Source organism: Ursus arctos, unplaced genomic scaffold (genome assembly GCF_023065955.2).
Source record: "Ursus arctos isolate Adak ecotype North America unplaced genomic scaffold, UrsArc2.0 scaffold_34, whole genome shotgun sequence".
Classification (NCBI taxonomy): domain Eukaryota; kingdom Metazoa; phylum Chordata; class Mammalia; order Carnivora; family Ursidae; genus Ursus; species Ursus arctos.
Window position 1 is genome coordinate 974685 of NW_026623030.1, and position 13388 is coordinate 988072.

General features: G+C 43.9%; 1 gene segment (V, D, J or C); it reads left to right on the plus strand.

The window, feature by feature from the left end:
* The first annotated feature begins 7030 nt into the window (after positions 1 to 7030).
* On the plus strand, positions 7031 to 7624 carry LOC130542420 (immunoglobulin lambda variable 2-14-like). The segment is given in 2 exon segments: positions 7031 to 7109; positions 7224 to 7624. Coding segments are annotated over 2 exon segments (447 nt in total).
* Positions 7625 to 13388: the final 5764 nt, after the last annotated feature.

A 13388-nucleotide genomic window follows, 5' to 3' on the forward strand; every position in this document is an offset into this window, starting at 1 on the left:
ATTTGACAGAGACAGCCAGCCAGCGAGAGAAGGAACATGAGCAGGGGGAGTGGGAGAGGAAGAAGCAGGCTCCCAGCAGAGGAGCCTGATGCTGGGCTGGATCCCAGAACGCTGGGATCACGCCCTGAGCTGAAGGCAGACGCTTAACTGCTGAGCCACCCAGGCGCCCCAATGGTATTTCCCCTTTAAACCATCTAATGAGAAAGCACACTATGTCAGGCAGCTCTTTGTGAGTGGAAAGGACTTCTCCCCAGGAAGGTGCACAGCTATGAGTTGTTAGTCTCTGTACAGAGGAGATTAAGTGAAGAATGGCTTCTGCCCCATGTGATAGAGAAATGCACTCTGATGTTAAGTCCCAGAGCTGGGCTCTTTAGAGTAATCCTGACCCCAGTTCCCTTCTACCTACTTCACAAACCCTGGAAAACTGCTCCTGTTTACTTTGGCTGTTTCAGATGCTGACTGAACTCTCTTTCTCATTCTCTCTCCCAGTATTTTTTGATTCAAAAGTATAAGTAACTAATACTTTTTTTTCTCACCTGTGCCATTGTTCTCATCCCGGCTTTCTTCAGGATATGGTTTAATTTGACCTCTAATATTTCCTCGGCCCTGAGCCAAAACCTGCCACACTAACACAAACCGTGTGACAAGGCTGTTAAGGGGGAAAAGCTAGCTACTTCTGAGCGGTAGGGTCTGAAGCCCCTGTTGTGGCAGGTGACCCATTCCTTTCTTGAGGAAGATGGATTTAAGAGGAATCTCAGGACTTGGTACTGACTGGAGGGGGAAAAAAGAAGGGGGAGAAGGGGCAGAGAAGAAATTCCAGCTCTCACTCAGCAGCCTTCCCTGGTGCTTGGGTTGCACCATCTGTGACCAACAGGGGGCAGCAAGGACCTGGATTTGGGGAAGGTCATGACTGAGATTTACCCTGACCTATGCAGAGTCCCAAGAGCTGATTCCTCCTGAGTCATGCAAAGGAGGACCATGTGTGAAGGGTGATCCATAACCATTTTGCCCCAATAAGTCCCCTGCATGAGAGGCCAAGAGACACCTCCAGGCCTCAGCCTCAGAGTCCTGCAAGGAAGGGGACTGAGAAGGAGGAGGACCCACCCTACTGTGGAGGAGAGGAAGAAGATAAGGGATGTGAACCACCCCTGCTCTGTTTTTGGAGCCTGCCATGGAAAGAGTGAATCTCTCTAACTCCAGCCTCTCTGGTTCTTTTCCCCAGGCACAATCAGCACAACACAAGTGGAAAGGAATGGGATCATTCCTCAACTATATGGGGACTCCCACAGTAGGAACTAAGGGACATTCCAAGTCTGGCTCCATTTCCTGGGCAGAAACATGAGCTCTGTCCTAGAAAATCCATGTCAAATTATTAGAATCCTTCAGCTAAGTTCTGTTGCCTCGTGATGCAGATATACCGAGAATGAAGGGTCAGAAGCAAGGGGGTGAGGAGAGGCTTGTGCAGGAAGCACATTTACATGGAGACCTCTTCCTCTTCCAAGCAGGGGACGGGGGTTAGAGGAGGGGACAGCCAGCCTTAAGGTTGGGGTCTCAGAAGTCAGTGCTCTTGGGGCGTCTCCACCACAGCCTGGGCTCTGGTCCTTCTCACCCTCCTCACTCAGGGCACAGTTGAGGCTTCCATACAAGGGACCATGGGTACATGTGGGCCCATTTTTTTCTCCTCGTCGGTATGACCAGCCCCACAATGAATTAAAAAGGGTGTGTTTTGTACTTTTCAGTGTCCTGGACCCAGTATGCCCTAAATCATAATCAGCTTCCCTCAGTATCTGAGTCTCTGGGAAGGGCTGTCACCATCTCCTGTGCTTGAAGCAGCAGTGATAATGGGGCCTCTGACTATGTCTCCTGGCAGCCACAGTACCTGCGATCGAATCTAAAACTTTTGATTCATTGTGTCAATAAGCAGCCCTCAGGGATCCCTGATTGCTTCTCTGGCTCCAGCTCTTTCCACACAGCCTCCCTGACCATCTCTGGGTTCCAACCTGAGGTTAAGGCTGATTATGACTGTGACTCATATACAGCCAGTGACAGTTATCACAGTGGTGGAAATTCATGGGGATGTGACACCAAAACCTATCCTGAGCTCACAGGATCTCTCCTTGCTCCGAAGATGATTGCCAATCCTGTGCAGAGGGGGCTTCCTGCAATGTGGCCACTAGAATTCTGTTCCTCACCCTCTCTTCTCCTCCAATGACGTCCGAAAGGAAGACATTCCCTTGATGCATTTTCTAGGGACAGAGTCAGCTTCCTCTTCTTTGTGTGATGTGTTCCTGGGTGGTCATTCCTTTTAAATCTTCAGTGATGGGAGCAGAGTAAGTGGAGACCCCAACTAAGTACACTCCACCTGTTCTTGGGGAAAGTCTCACTCTAAATTCCACCATTGCTCACACTGCTAGAGGGCACAGCTGGTTTCCCGTGTAACTTGTGATCCAACAAAACGTCAGGGATGGAGTAGGATGCCTGGAAATTTCACAACGTGAAGACAACCTATGGAATAGGAAAGAATATTTATAACATATACATCGTATAAGGGGTTAATATCCAAAATTTCTAGGAAAAACAATTTCCTACATTCATGCCAGGAAGTACTTTTGCAAATTGGAGCCAGGTTCCAAGGCATGTTAGACCCATTCTCTTCATCCCAAAGAAATTGTAAAGCAGGGACACCGTCACCTTGATGTTTTCATTTCAAAGTGATGAGTCTCAGGAACTTGAGAAAGAGATCCCTTGGTTGAAAACCTGACAACGGTCTTATTTACCTGTGAAACACATTAAGTAATTTAAGTGAGAGCAGAGAAAAAATTGACAAATCATGTTTTCTTGGTAAATACAAAAAGGAAAGAGAGGAAGGCCTTCCCTTCTTGGTGATCAGAGAAAATTTCTCCCCCCCAAAAAAACACTCCTTATTTTTATTTTTTTAGATTTATATTTACAATTCAAGAATCAAGGCACATTTGTAGGGAATTACTCAGGAGGCAGCCTGGCCTATTCTTGTCTTGTCTTTGTGTCTCCAAAGCATTCCACGTTCAGCCTCATCTTTCCTTCCTTTTTACCTGCCCTCTGGATCTGCCCTGAACATGCTGGGGTGAGCCAGGAGGGAGGTCACAGACCACAGCCGCAACAGAACCATGGGAGAGTGGCTTTGTCCTACCAAAGGCTTGTTCTCTTTTCCAGTTTGTTTCTCATGGATACTGTGTGTATTTAAATGAAAAGCAAAATACCCACGGGGCATTGTTTTCTCCTTTTACATCCTGTTTCTCATGGCAACACTGTCTTCTATATTTGTTCACAATCTGCTCTACGTAAAGGACAGGAAAAGTTCTCAGGTATATTTGAGATTGTTTTCCAAATTCTTTCATGATAATGCTTATCTAAACAAGAGTGCATAAAATAAATGTTTATACTTTTACAAAGAAAAATAAATGGAAACCACATCTACCCACTCAAAGCAGAGCCACCTTTTAAAAAATAAAACCACTCAGCTGTCTATCCAATCTGCAATTAACTGTATACTGAGTGTAGTATTATTCATCCCTTTTATTTCCTATACATTCTTTGCACCTCTGCATGCATCACCAAACATTTGGGTGAAAAGTGTGTAGAAAAGTGATACAGTGAGTGTAAAGCAAGAAACAAGCTGAGAAAGGAAAGGACAATATATCCATTAGGTAAGATCTCAGGAGACATTAAGCTTAAGAGAGCATCTGGGCCAGTGTGAGTTAGTCTCCCGGGAGTTTTTCATGGTACCCACTGAAGAGGAGAGATAAGGACCTAGGAAAAGGTGAATATTGTCACAGGTTGACTCCCAAGTCCTGTGGGACACTTCTCTTGAGGGAGAGAGAGGGTGTCCTCTTGACTGACCATGACATTGGTGCTTTGTCATGTCAAGACCAACCTAGCTCAGACCAGAAAGTACTCAAAAGGAATCCAGGCTAGAGACACACAGGCATTTCAAGCTGGTATCAGTGTTCCCAGCCCCTTAGTGATGTCAGTTTCCTCATGGATGAGCTTTTCGTTTTCTTGAGGAAGAGTCTGAAAAGGGGATGATCGCCTAAGGGAGGTCACCCCAGATCTCAACATCTATATCACACCCATGTTCTCATCCTAATAGCACACTGCCAACTCACTTGGCTTCCCCTGATCCAGGCAGGTGTGTTTTATGCTCTGCTGAGACAAATCTGTCTGGGGAGGGTCTGGTAGAACATGGACTATTAGTCTTTCTACACCAGGGAGAGGGGATGTGGGGACTTGCTTCTTATGTACTAACTTGCACTCACTCTAATTTTTGTTTTCATCACCATCATCATTTCGATGCTCATGACCAGCTGAGAATCATGAGGGAACAAATTTCCTCGCTTGATGGTTTATTAGGAAATGAATAGTTACTCACGTCAAACAGTTGTCTGGAAAAGGGTCCACACAACCACGAATCAGGTAAAATGTGCCTTCACATGGTTTTCTTCATGTTTCTTGTCCTTGGGGTTTGTTCAGCTTCTGGAAGCACATGTTTCCTTCTTGTTCTCTTTGTCTTCTCTTTTAGGATCCCCCATTCTATGCATTTTGGGGCAGCTGAAGAGATTCCACAGTTTTTTTATAGTTTTTGATCCCTAAATCTTTTTTCCCTCTGTATTTTAGATTGAACGCTTTTCCTGCTATCACCCTGAGGTCATTAGTCTTTTATTTTCCAATCTCTGGTAAGTTCCATATAATGTACTATTGAGATGATCTTCATTATGTCTTCTATTTCTTGGCTGAGATGTACTATCCCTCTGGTAATTTTCAAAGAAATTCTCCCCTTTTTTTGTTTCAGTTTTTAAGTAGCTGGTTGAAAGTCTTTGTGAGAAAATCCAAATAATCTGTCGTACTGGGTTAAGTATCTTTAAATTTCTTTTCCAGGCCAGCTGAGACTTTCCTTGTTTCATATACTGAGTAATTTTGGCACCTGTCCTGAATCTATCCATGTTATGTTATGAAACTGGGATTCCTGTGAAAATTCTAATGGAAGGTTTTGTTTTAGTAGATACTTGACCCAACCAGGTCCAAGCTCGTAGTTTCAAACAGCCTTCTGTGGAATGTAATTTCTGTGTCAGACAGTTTGCAAAACCTTTGCCCTGCTATTTGCATCTGTCCTAAGGGGAAGCTACAGAGTGAGCTCCACAGGTCACATCTAAGATGTCTTTGGAAGTCCTTTTCCATTTTGTTACCCACATTGTTCCATTCTCCTTAGTATCAGACACTGCACAAGTGCAGTTCAGAGATGAACCATGAACTCATAAACAAGTTGCAGCATTGCTTTCCCAGGCTTCTCTCCCTCTACCGTCTCCCCAGTATTTCCAGTTCACTGGAACTTCCTTCTTGTCTTGTGGACATATCCGTGGATTTATGGCTCCACTCCACTGCCATGCAATTCCCCTGACAGTGCTGATGTCTGGGCCATGTTGCACTAGGACAGAGAGGATTGTATTTGGGGCCAAAAAGCAACTTCCTAGGGCCACCACTGTTATTTTTCTCACAAGAGATGTACTTCCTTTCTGAAGGGACATAGAGAAGGAAAAGAAGAAACCCTAAAAGAATGGAAAATTGGATATCCAATGTTGCTCTGAGTGTTAGAAATCATCTTTCTCACATGTCAAGCCAGAATAATGGGCTATTCCTGGATCTCTTTCTGTCTCAAGGTGGTGCCTGGTCCTGGCTCCCAGCTGCCTGAGGGCAGGTGGCAAGACTCTGAAGGGAAAAGAGGAAAGTCAGCATTGTTTCTACGCTACTTAAAATGTCAATGTCATTCCCAATCTGCCTTATCGGAGCTTGTTCGAGGGACTCAAACAGCTCCGATGTGCATTATTTCTTGGCTTACAGCAACATTCATGGGGAATTGTGGTGTCTGCTCACTATGTGCTAATTCAAAACTGAGCCAAGTTATAGTACTTCCATTTCTGTCTACGTTACCTGTTGAAACAGGCATTAGGGAAAAGGAGAAATTGAAAATGAATTTTAAAAGTTGCACAGGATAGAAATAGGAATGGATACTCTATAATGGTACTATTCCCTCAGTGGTCCAAGGTCCAGAGATTACTTTTATGGTGACCAGTGGGTGAATGGTGATGAAAACCTGAGTAGAAAAAAATGTGACTATTGCTAGACAAATAGATCAAATATAAATGGAATGAGAGCTGGATAATATAAATCTTATAACAATTAACCCCCCAGGCAATGAGAAATGTCCCATTATCAAAACTACACAACTCTATTCTGATTCATCTCTCACTAGAAAGTGTACCATGGACAGTGTAGCTTTCTTCTTTATTTCTCATGTTGAGATTTGAGGCTGAGGAAGGGCAAGTGGCTTGTTCGTGAGTGGAATGTGCAGAATGTCCTGGCAGGTGCTCCTTTTCCCCTCCTAGGGTTTGCTTACACCTGTGGACCTGACCCTCCATATGGCATGTAGGTAAACAGCTGAGGTGACTGACAAGCTGGTGGGTGTCAATGTTGCATGTTCATCAGCACAAACAAGTATGGGTGGGACTGTGGCAGCCTGCAGGTGGGGGAGAGCCCAGCACCAACCACCAACTCACAGCAGATGTTTCCATTGGCATCAGCAGTGATGCTTTCCTAATAGTAGAGAGATCCTCAGAAGTTGATACCCAGCAGAGGGCACAGAAGGAAGGGCCCCAAGTCTTGCATGGTCACAAAGACATAGTCCTGGTATTGTGGAAACACAGAAGGTCCAGGAGCTAACATACCTGAGGTCTTCAGGAGATCTTTCTCTTCTGGGTGAATCAGGCATAAAAATTGCAATTCCTGACCTTCAGAAAACACATGTCAAAGTGTTTGAGTCTAGTCAGCTAAGCTCTGCTGCCCAAGGATGCAAAGTATCTAGAATGAAGTGCCAGATCAGAGGGGGTGAGGAGAGGAAGCTCTAGGAAGCACATTTGCATGCAGGCCACACCCTCCTGAGACAGGGATGGGGAGGAGATAATAGAGGTCTGGGAGAGACAAGCCTGGGATTGGGGGACTCAGAAGGCAGTGCTGTTGAGGAGTCACCACCATGGCCTGGACTCTGGTCTTTCTCAGTCTCCTCACTCAGGGCACAGGTGAGGTCCCCAGGGAAGGGTCCACGGGGACATCTAAGTTGATCCTTTCTCTCCACTTCAGTTTCACCTGAGGCCCCAGCACAGAGCTAATGATTACATTTATCCCTTTTTTAGGTTCCTGGGCCCAGTCTATCCTGACTCAGCCGGCCTCAGTGTCCGGGGCTCTGGGACAGACAGTTACCATTTCTTGTACTGGAACCAGCAATGACATTGGAAGGTATAATGATGTTTCCTGGCACCAACAGTATCCTGGCATGGCCCCCAAAACTCTGATTTATGATGTAAATACTCGGCTATCAGGGATCCCTGATCGCTTCTCTGGCTCCAAGTCTGGCAACACAGCTTCCCTGACCATCTCTGGACTCCAGGCTGAGGATGAGGCTGAGTATTACTGTGCCTCATATAGAAGTGGTAGCATTTATCACAGTGGTCTAAGTTCATGGGGAAGTAAAACCAAAACCTGCCCTGTTCTCACAGCCTCCCTCCTTGCTCTGAAGATAATTCCCCAAACCTAACCATGTATAAAGGGGGCTTCATGCAATATGGCCTTGAGAATTCAGTTCTCTCTCAGGTCGTCTTCCTCCTGGATTGTAGTAAAATGGAACCAGCTCCCTTGTGAATTGTCTGGGAAACTGTCAGTCTCTTTGTTCCTTGACATGTTCGCAGAAGATAGTGTTCCCAATACTCAATGGCAGGAAGAGAGGGATAAAGAGACGTGTGCTCTGTATAATTTTTACAGTTCTCAGGAACGTCATTATTTTAAATGACATCCTCTCGCTCCTGTTAGTCCAGGTGGGGGTCATTTATCCAGAAATGACCTTGTTTTACTCAACTAAGTGTCCACCATACTCTAGTCAACATGACCCACCTTGGTGGGATATTGTTCTGCACGTCAGTGTTTGAGAAAACAGCAACTCACTGAACAGCTGAAGATGTAGCTGAAGGAATGAGGAGAAAAGGAACATGTTGTTTTTCCAGTGCCCCTTCTTGTGGACCCCATATCCAAGGGGCTGAGCAGGGGATTTGGTGTTGAGACTCCATTGTATGTAGAAGCTCCCCTCCCCTCAGAACAATGAATCCCTATCCTGGATTCTGCCCTGTCTCCCTGACAGGGTGGGTTTTTCCAACATGGTTCCATTTTCCACCTGGGAAGAGAAGGCTTCTCTCCAATCCTCAGGGTTCCCCACTGTATCTGATTTTCATAAGAAGCCAGCCCAGGTTCTATCTGGTATCCCAGTTATGACAAATCACTAAATATACATTCACATCATATATATGCAAATATTCTCTGTCCCTTAATTGAACCTTGTGTACACCACAGAAAACCTGTTTCAATACCCAATTGATCTCAGTTTGCCAGAATTTTCCTAGATTTAGCAGTGAAAATGCCACGTCCTAGCAGTGCCCTCACTCTGGGGCAATTCAGGATGCAAGGTCAGCTTACCTGAGAACTCAGTCTCTCTCATACTGTTCTCTCCCTTAGTTAACTTTCCAAATCTCTTTCCAGTTGGCTCCTTTCTTCCTCCAATAAATGGTCAATACCTTCATGTGTTAATCATCCAGGCTGGGAATTTGCCACAATGGACCCCTAAGCATTTGGGTCAAATCACAGTGGGAAGGAGCATTTGCTTTTGAGGACAAAGCATAAAGACCTGAGTTAGTCCCTCATGTTTGTGGAAGGCTGTACACAGACTATATCTGCATGTTGGATTTGTGTCATTGTGGAGAAAACCTGTAGGAGGTAGAGGGGCCTCTGTCTGGTTATTCTCTGTGGTATCTGGCATAAGTGTGCTTCCAGACTGGAATGACATCAATAGGACCTTTAGCAAATATTGACATGTGCATAGGAGGGTAGGAGGCACCATTGCCTATTCTAATGAGTCTCTTTTAAGGTGGGGCCACAATATCTTTCTGAGAAAGTATTTAGTATGTTAATTATAGGTAACCTTACAGAATAATCCTGCATATAGATATTGTGTGAACAGAATGGCTCCAATATGACATAATGGGGCTGCTGTAGCCCTTTGTGTCTTGAGTGTGTGGAGACTCAAGTCGTAGGAACAGCCTCTTGGGTATTCTGAAATGGTGAAGCAGTATACACTTAAGTACTTTTATGAAAAGATGAGAGAGTGGTCGCTACTTTCCAAATTAGGTAAAATTGGTGTGCGAGATTTTAATAGTTTTAGGTGGAGAGAGGTCACTTTTTAAAACATGTTTGTTAATTAAGTAATTTATGACCTTGAGAGAAAGAGAAAATGAGACAGAAAGCACCAGTGGGGAGAGGGAGAGGGAGAAGCATACTCCCAGTGAACAGTGAGTCTGACCCAGGGCTTCATCCCAGAAACCTGGATCATGAACTGAGCCGATGGCAGACCCTTAACTGACTGAGCCACCTAGGTGCCTCTTAAAATTTTTTTTAAGTTTTTGAAAAGTGGTCTCCACACCCAACATGGTGTTGAAACTTATGAACCTGATCAAGAGTCACACGCTCTCCTGACTGAGCCAGCCAGGCACCCCTAATGAGATTACTATTGATAGAGATGATTTGAAATATTCTAAGTGTCCCTATGATCTAAATCTCCAGCAGTGTTTTCCTGTTCAGTGCAATCAGGGAATCAGCACCTCCGCTCAATTCTCATTGATGAGTTCATAGAATTTCTCATTAAGTGCCAGTCATTTTTCTGGGCATCATTTCTGCATTTTTTATTTTAAAATTGCTTGTGTATAAGGAATCATCATCTTTCATTTGCCTTATAAAGTAAGATGCTGGGTATTGATTTTTATATTATTAATCACATTTGCTATGTTTCTTATTGAATCATAAGGATATTGTGTTCATGTGGTCATTTTGTCACTTTTGGGTGATTGTGGGATTTATTGTTTGAATATCATGTCTTATTGTATGGACACAAAATTCCAAAGGGTTTGAAATCAATCAGCGGCTCCTGCCTTTTGCAGAGGGAGAGCTGAATTTGTTTCTGTTACTAACAGAACACAGAACAGAAGCAACCGGCTCATTGTAAAGTTCAGGGTTTTATTCCTGCAAGAAGTGCCTGAGATCCCGAAAATTCTCAGGAGGCCTCTCCAAAGTGATTTCAAGGGACAAGTATCCAGTCAACGAGGCTACAAAGTCATGCTCAGATGTCCAGGTGATTGACTTATGAAAAAGTCAACTTTTTGGTATTTTATACATACCAACCATTTGGTATTGTATAAAATAATAGACATGGTTTTCTAAATTCTCTCCAAATTTATACTACATGAGAATTTAAAACACACAAGAATGACTGTGATTGTCAAAACCAGATCTATCACCTCTAGCAATGACCCTTTTCCTTCTGCCCCAATTGCTCAGGCCATGAGGTAGCTAACTGGTCCAACCCTAGGCCAGGATGTCATCTCCCTTGTGCTCTGAGAAATACCTGTTCAAGATATGTGAATAATGACACTTAAATTGTTCCTTCAGAACATCCACACTGCGTAGAATGCCTAATGTGTTTCCTAAGGGGACATTTCTCTTGTGGCAAGGAACAGTCAGCCTCAATCAGAATTTCCCCTTTATTTTTTTTTATATTTATTTATTTATTCATTTATTTATTTATTATTTGCTTTTTCAAGGAGGCTTTTTTATTTTTTATAATAATTTTTTATGTTATGTTAGTCACCATACAACAAGGAGGCTTTTTATTTTTTTTCTAAAGATTTTATTTATTTATTCGACAGAGATAGAGACGGCCAGAGAGAGGGAACACAAGCAGGGGGAGTGGGAGAGGAAGAAGCAGGCTCAAAGCAGAAGAGCCTTATGTGGGGTTCGATCCCATAACGCTGGGATCACGCCCTTAGCCGAAGGCAGACGCTTAACCGCTGTGCCACCCAGGCGCCCCAAGGAGGCTTTTTAAATAAAGCATTTAGGGTCCGCTGGGCAGCTCAGTCATTAAGTGTCTGACATTGGCTCAGGGCGTGATCCAGGCATTCTGGGATCCAGCCCCACATCAGACTCCTGTGCTGGGAGCCCGCTTCATCCTCTCCCACTTCCCCTGCTTGTGTTCCCTCTCTCGCTGGCTGTCTCTCTCTCTGTCAAATAAATAAATAAAATCTTAAATAAATAAATATGCAAAGGATTTAAATTAGAAGTTCTTTTACGTACATGTCTTTTTGTCTACATATGGTATATCAAAATTTTCCTTACATGACATCATCCTGTTTATTACTAAACTAGGTCTTTGGAAGAGCAAGTAGAGCTTTTTTATATATACACTAAGCTACCCACATTTTAATACTAATAATTATTGAAGCTTTCTCCCTTTAAACCGTGTTGTTTAGAAAGCACATTAGGTCAGGCATCTCCTTCTAGATGGAGAGGAATTTACCTCAGGAAGGTGCATAGCTCTGAGGTAAGTTAGTCTTTCTGCAGAGAAGATTAAGACAAGAAAGAATTTCTGTCCAATGGACTCAACATAGAAATGTACTCTGATGAGAGGTCCCTGAAGTTGAGTCCTTTTGAGTAATCCTGACCCCAGTTCCCTTCTACCAGATGCACAAACACTGGAAAACGAAATCATGGTTTTCTTTAGGTTATCCTCAATGCTGACTGAGTTCTCTATCCTTCTGCAATAGTTTTTATATCAACATCAAGAGAAACCAATCCTTTCTCTCTCCATGCCATTGTTCTCATCCAGACTTCCTTCAGGGGTTGGTTTTATTTGACCTCTAACCCAAGAACTGTCACACTATCAGGAGCCCTGTGACAAAGCTGTGGAGGAAGAAAATCTACCTGGTCTTGAGAGGCGGACCCAAGCCACCTGGTGTGGTAGGTGACCTATTCCATTCCTGAGGAAGATGGAGACAAAGACAAATGAACTCTAATGCATTGAAGAGAGATCTAGGGACCTGGTAGTGACTGGAGGGGAAGAAGGAAGGAAGAGAAGGATGACAGGAAGGATTCCAGATCTCACTCAGCTGCCTTCCCTGGTGCTTGGGTTGCACCATCTGTGGCCACCAAGGCGAAGCATGGACCTGGATTTGGGGAAGGTCATGGCTGTGATTTACCCTGACCTGCATGAAGCCCCAAGAGAATATTCTTCTTGAGTCCTGAAAGGAAAGACCACGTGAGATGGTTGATCCAAATCGATTGTGTCTCAATAAGTTCTCACTCAAAATCCAAAAACACCCCCGACCTCAGGCTCAGAGCCTTGTGATGAAGGTAACCAAACGATGCATGAGAACCCACCTTACTGAGGTGCAGAGGAAGGCTGTGAGACGTGTGAACAACTCCAGCTGTTTTTGGTGCTTACAAAGAAAGAGTGAATCTCTTCTAATTCCAGCCCTTCTGGATTTTTTCCCACCGTCAATGCACACAGCACAAAGGTAAGTTCTGGGATTATTTGTCAAATACATGGGGACTCTCACAGTAGGAACGAAGGGACGTTCCAAGTCTGGCTCCATTTCCTGGGCAGTGACATGCACTCTGCCTTAGAAAATCCATGTCAAAATGTTTTAATCCTTCATCCAAGTGCTTCTGCTTTAGATGCAGAAATTTCTAGAATGAAGGGTCAGATAGGAGGAGGTAAGGAGAGGCTGGTAGGAAGCATATTTGCTTGAAGACCCCTCATATTCTGAAGCAGGGGGAAGGTATAACAGAGTTGTGGTGCAGCCAGGCCCGGGGTTAGGGCTCAGAAAGCAGTGCCTTTGGGACCATCCCCACCATGGCCTGGATTCAGGTCTTCCTCACCCTCTTCACCTGGGCCACATGGAGCCTCCAGGAAGGACCACAGGGACATCTGGGCTGGCATTTTGTCTTCTTTTCCTCAGTTTCTTTGAGGCTCCAGCACTGATCTCAGGAGAGTGTGTTACTCTGAGTTAAGGGCCACTCATTTTCCATTTCGTTTGTTCTGGATATTTTATCTTTCTTTTTTTTCTCACTTTCTATAGTTATGAAAACATCTTGCTTCATTCAACCTGAATGATAAGGATTTTGGCATTAATTTTTGTTTTATTTTAAGTTACTTTGGCTTTATTGATTATCAGTTATTAATCATATTTGTGAAAATGGCCACTTTGTTCCCATTCAGGACAGTCTTGCTTCTTATTTATTTAAAGCACTTATTCATGCTTTCTTTTGAGGTCACAAAAATGCAGAATAATAAAATCAAATAGTGTTCCCTGCACTGTGATGACCTGAATTTGTTCTAACAGAGCATGGATTGTACTAACAGAACATGGATCAGAATATATTCAGCTACCGTAAGTACCACACAAGAAGAACCTGGACTCCTGGAT